The following is a 6,000-nucleotide window of genomic DNA, read 5'->3' on the forward strand; positions in this document are numbered from 1 at the left end:
ACCATGAGAGACTGTTAACTACAGGAAATAAATGGAGGGTTGCTGGAAGGGAAGCATGTGTGGGGATGAGGTAATTGGGTAGTGGGCATTAAGGAGGGCATGTGATGTGATAAGCACTGGGTTTTATATGCAGCTGATAAATTGTTGAACACTGCATCTGAGACTAATGATATATGGTAAGTTGGCTAATTGAATTTAAATTTTACAAAAGAAATTTAGAGGCAATAAACTTAATTTCTTTCTTTAGATCAGTCTTGGAATTGGTTAGATGGATCAAAAGTGACATTTGTCAAATGGGCAAATAAAAGTAAGAGTGGTGGTGGAAAATGTAGCATTTTGTTAGCTTCAAATGAAACTTGGGTAAAAGTTGAATGTTCACATGGCTACGGAAGAGTTGTCTGCAAAGTTCCTCTGGGTAAGTATGGAACCTGTCCTTATTTTTGCAGAACATGTCAGGAAATAAATGTGCAACTCTATTATGTGCAAAGTTTTGGACTTGGTCCTAAAGTCCTTATTTAGTCCTTTCAATATATCCAAAAAACATGATGAAGCCATGCAGATTCTTTGTCAGAAAAATAGATTGTAAGAGATGGAAGTGCCAAGATGGCTAAGATTCCCAGATGAAACTACTAAACAGACTAAAGTTTTTGTAATTCTTCCCTAAGAAAAATGGAAGCTACCAGAGTATTGGAGAACTCATTTCTTTGAATATGTTCTTGAGATGTATTTGATTCTATCAGTCAAATATGTAAAAGCTCAAAGGTCTAATTCTGCAGTTAGTTTGCTTCCTTTCTCCTCATTCCCATAAAACTCATGATTAACTTAGCAACAATGCAAAACTGGATTTAATTACTTAAAGTTTCCTTGAAGGAAGGGTATGTGCTATGGTGAGTGCCATGAATTGTGTAAGCCTGATGATTCACAGACCTATACCCCTGGGACAAATAATACATTATATGTTAATAAAAATAATTTTTTAAAAATTTCCTGGAAGGAACATCTATAGGAAGTCATAATTTAAACTTAGATTTCATCATGAATTGATATATAAAATAACCATAAAAATCCCATCTTAATTTCATTTCTAGAGAAATGAGCTCTAAATTTTTCACTGCAACATTTTTGAAGATTTAGCATAAAAATGTCCTTTTGGTTTATAAATATTAAAGATAAAACCCCAATGCTAGATGATTGGTATCTGTAGGGTGTGTGTGTGTGTGTGTGTGTGTGTGTGTATTCATGCATTGATTCAGCAAGTATTTGGAGTATCTACTATATCTCATGCCCTATTCTGTGTGCTGAGTAGGGGGATGGCTTCTTTCAATTAGGTTATGAGGGAAGACATTTAAGAACAGGAGGCACTGAAGCTGAGATCTGAAAGACCAGCCAAGCAAAGATCAGGGGAAGAGATATACCAGGTAGAGTTACCAGTTGGAACAAAGAGCCTAGAGCAGAATGAGCTTGATGAGTGCTCAAGGAAAAGCTGAAAGGTAGGCAGGCACCAGGCACCTAGGGCTCTGGAAGCAAGGGACAAGGGTTCAGGTTCTTTGCTGAGTGAAATGGATAACAACTGGAAGATTGTGTAGGGGGAGCTGGGGAGCAGGGTTACCATACATAAACCAAGAGCTCTGCTTTGGCATTCTGAGCTATCCATGTGGAGAAGAGATATTCATATGGAATGTCTAGCATGCAATGGGACAGATGAGAAAGGAGAGAGGTCAGCATAGAGATAGTATTTAAAGCAAGGGGACATGGGGCTCCCTGGGTCGCTCAGTGGGGTAAGCCTCTGCCTTCAGCTCAGTTCATGATCTTGGGGGTCCTGGGATGGAGCCCCACGTCAGCTTTCTGCTCAGCTGGGAGCCTGTTTCCCCCTCTCTCTCTGCCTGCCTCTCTGCCTACTTGTGATCTCTCTGTCAAATAAATAAAAATAAAATATTTTAAAAATAAAAAATAAATAAAGCAAGGGGACAAAATGAGCCCATCTGAGCAGTATGCAAAGAAGGTGTCTGCGATAGCATTTGCAACTGAATAGCTAGGCACTGAATGAAGTCATCCTAAAACCTTAAATTTGCTTTAAAGCTAGTAACACTTCATTTGGCCCTTGGTAAGTCAAATTTAGCAATTTGCTATCAAAGTAAAGTAATAAACTGAGAGTAATGTTCTTGAAAGGGTGTTGGGGTAAAGTGAGAATAAAGATCTTTTTAACTTCTTTAGAAGAAAATTGCTAAAACAATGAATAGAATTTAAATGAAAGAGAAAAGAGTGAAATCTGAAAAGAAAACACTCGAGTGATGATGCAGTTTGCTTTCTGTCTTAATGCTGTGAAACGGTCATGTGCTTATTGTGTCTGATTTGTACAGAGTTTACACGTGTGATGCACAGGCTAATGTATAAATCAGTAATGATGACTTTTATATTCTCTCCTCTAATGTCAAACCTTTCTCTATTCTAGGCCCTGATTACAGAGGAATAGCTATCACATTTGCTGTGCTAAGTGTCTTAGCTCTCGTCAGTGCCCTGATTTGGTTCCTCTTCCAAAGGAACCGGTTGCACTGGGTGGGCTTCTCTTCTGTTCGGTATGAACAAGGAATGAATGAGGATGAGATTATGCTTCCCACTTTCCATGACTAAATTTTTCTAAAAGTTTGCTAATTTGCACTAATGTGTTAAGGAAAATAAGCCATTTCAGTTTTTCCCAGTGTCAGTATTTATTCTGTTCTCAAGTAGAAGTCGTAAGTACTTTCTCGGTTCTTTATCGCTGTGCTGGTATCTAAAGTGAATTACCCACAAAGTGCCATGTTTAAAACCTTACTTAATAGAATAGAGAACTTTGATAGAATAGAAAAGAACCAAAGCTAGAACTAAAGTCTAAATTATTTGTAGGGTAGCAGATATAATGGGCATTTTCTCTGTAAGAATGTAGTTAGTAATTAGGAAATGTATATATGAATGGCACAACTGCTTAGAGACTTAATATTGGCATGTTGCTAGGTCACAAATCTACCTTGTAGCTTTTATGAATATTTAGCTTAGAGCGCCTCAGTGGCTCAGTCAGTTAAGTGTCCAACTCTTCATCTCAGCTCAGGTCTTGATCTCAGGCTTGTGAGTTCAAGCCCTGCATAGGGCTCCATGCTGGGTGTGGAACTTACTTAAAAAAAAAAAAAAAAAATCCAGCTTAATGTGAAATTTGTACCTCGAGGTCAAAACGTAACTGTAAATAATATTTATATTATTTCAAAATAGTCATTTGTAGCATTTGGGAGAGATTATTAAACAATGAGATATGCTTACTTTTTAACAGAGCAAATTAATGCTTTTGAAAAGATGATTCTTATACTGTTCCAGAGATATTTCATACCAAAATTGTTTAAATGCAAATATTTTGTTTTGTCGTAATTATTCATAAAACAGTGGCTTTTAAAGGAGATTTAGTACTTAACATTTTCCTAAAGTGTGGGAACATTGCTTGTGGATTGATTTAGATATACTGCAGCAGTGTGCTTTTGTCTTTTCTTATGTACAGCATATAACTCTCTCCTCTTAAAGGGAACCATAAAGGTTCCTCCTCATAAAGGGAACCAGCTAACAATACAAGTTCTTGAAATTTTCATAATTTTTATTCTTTATATATGTGAAATTTTGACTAAAATTTTTGTTACTTTGTTGCCTTTTTCTGTGAGCTAGAGAAGGGGTCTATGAAGGAAATTGTATATTTGCATTTGTAAAAATGAAAATTTTATTGTAAAATTGTAAACCTTGTGATTACTATGAAAATATTTTAGATGATAAATGATTAAGGAAACACTGTTTTATGATTATCACTTTAAATTTTATCACCAAGAATATATTTTTAATAATAGTTTCCACTGGACATGGTCAATGTTTATTCAGTGTTTATATTTATACTTTATAATATTTTACATAATATTCATAGATTTATTTTAAGATTTAGAATGTTTATACTATGAGAAACTTATAATTTTCTAAGGCAGTTCTGGAGTAGTATAAAACTATAATGCAGTTATCCTGAAATATTTTTATTGACTTTGTTAGACTATTCCTCTGCCCTGTGATCTGTAAAATTTTAGTTGTTAAAGATTTTCTTCAAAGAACTAAATCAGTTTGATGTGAGAGGTATACCAAAACAAGGTACCTGACTGGCTCTGCCAAAAGAGCATGCAACTCTTGATCTTGGGGTTGTCAGTTCAAGCCCCATACTGGGTATAGAGATTACTTAAAAAAATAATAAAAATAAAAATAAATAATAAAAATAATAAAATATAAAATCTTTAAAAAAGAAAAGTAAAGTTGTATATAGTAGTGATGCTGTAATCAAGTTTTTTTTTTTTTTTTTTTTTTTAAGTAGAAGTGTTGTTGATCCTTGTAGAAAAAAATCTCTAGGTTGGGGTTTATAATGTTAGGCATATAGTATAACAAAAAATAAAGTGTGCAGTTGTTGTAATGAGAGGTATCCTTTATTTAAAGAATAAATGCAATCAGGGGCACCTGGGTACCTGGGTTGCTCAGTCAGTTAAGCATCTGACTCGGTTTTGACTCAGGTCATGATCTGATGGGATGTGAGATGGAGCCCCACGTCAGGCTCTGCTGTCAGCACAAAGTCTGCTTGGGTTTCTCTCTCCCTCTCCCTCTGCCCCTCCCCCTACTCTCTCTCTCTCTCAAAATAAATAAATTAATTATTTTTAAAAATATATAATCATCCTATAACTCTGAATGTTTGATTTGAGTCTCTTTTTCAGATCCTTTGACTCAGCAATTCTTAACAAGTCTTTTAACTACGGATCAGCAGAAATTCCAACTATGGCTCACTTACTTCTTCTTTTTGGTGCTTCTTCAGGAGATCCACCCCCACTGCCTAACCCAAGGCTTTTGTCACCTCCTTCTAAGTCAATAGGTCACATATTCAGTTCCAGACTCATATTTCTAACTTCCACTGGACTATCGACATCAGTCCTTCTCATGACCAGAAATGCTCATATTGTGTTCCTTTTCCCATTTCACTGTTGGGGATGTGTCAGAAGAACTGAAGACAGCCCTTTCCAGTCTTCCCTAGTGAATCTGACCCCCGCACGTGATCTAACAAAATTGAGCTCTCAAAACCAAGTCCTTAAAAAAGCAAGTAAATACACCTAATGATCAGGTACAGGGGACAAATGTAGAAGTGATACCAACAGTCAACCTCTTTTTCCTCCCTGCACCCCCCCCCCCCACAGCATGTTCCCCTCCCTGATCCTAGGGCAAGATGCTGCCATTATCTGGGAGCTCCCCTCTGCAAATGACTGCAGTAGTTTGGTAGCCCCCAGTCCTCACGCCACTGCTGAGTTTAGGCTAGGGAAAGAGATTCAGATGCCTTTATCTTAGGTTCATTTAATCCTAAAACCCTTTTGGAAAAATGAAGCCTTAATTGTTATTAGTACAATAATTTTATTTTGTTTAAGAAGAAAATTTTAACTAGATCTCAAAGACTTTTTTTACTAGACCTCATGATCTATACAAAGTTATATCTACTTCCCTGCATATTCTAAATTTAAAAATTCTTACAATGTTACATTTCAACAAATTTAATATACATACTTCTATTTTTTCCAAGCTAAATTAATCACAAGCAGAATTTTAGAAAGTTTTTTCCATTTCCACCAACCAGTTCTACTTCTTATATTCTCTTTCAAACAATATAAAGACACCATACCCCTCTTCTCCTAAGCTAGAATCCCATAATTGATCCTCAAATACTCTCTTTCTCATCTCCTTAATCCAACAATTCTGTCAATTCTACCTCAGTCTTCTCAGAGTGGCTGTCTCCATTATCAACTATCTAATTTCAGGCCTTTATCATTTTTCCTGGATTATTTGCAGCAGTCTCTTCAGTGGTCTTCCTCATCAGCCCTTCCTTCCTTTTCATCCCATATTTCCCACCCCTGGGCCTACAGAAGCTGAAATACACAGAGGTCTCATTCGGTGTTTTGGCCGAATGTTACATAG

General features: G+C 36.2%; 1 protein-coding gene across 2 annotated transcripts in view; it reads left to right on the forward strand.

Moving 5' to 3' along the window:
- LY75 (lymphocyte antigen 75) overlaps positions 1-4,462 on the forward strand; it is a 97,008-nt gene extending 92,546 nt beyond the window's left edge. For both annotated transcript variants that reach the window (XM_082691351.1, XM_082691352.1), the window contains 2 exons: positions 248-415; positions 2,453-4,462. In XM_082691351.1, the coding sequence (XP_082547477.1) occupies positions 248-415; positions 2,453-2,631 (347 nt within the window). In that variant the 3' untranslated portion in view covers positions 2,632-4,462. The remainder of the gene's footprint in view (positions 1-247; positions 416-2,452) is intronic.
- Positions 4,463-6,000: the final 1,538 nt, after the last annotated feature.

Source organism: Mustela nivalis (assembly GCF_964662115.1).
Source record: "Mustela nivalis genome assembly, chromosome: 11".
NCBI classification, from domain to species: Eukaryota; Metazoa; Chordata; class Mammalia; order Carnivora; family Mustelidae; genus Mustela; species Mustela nivalis.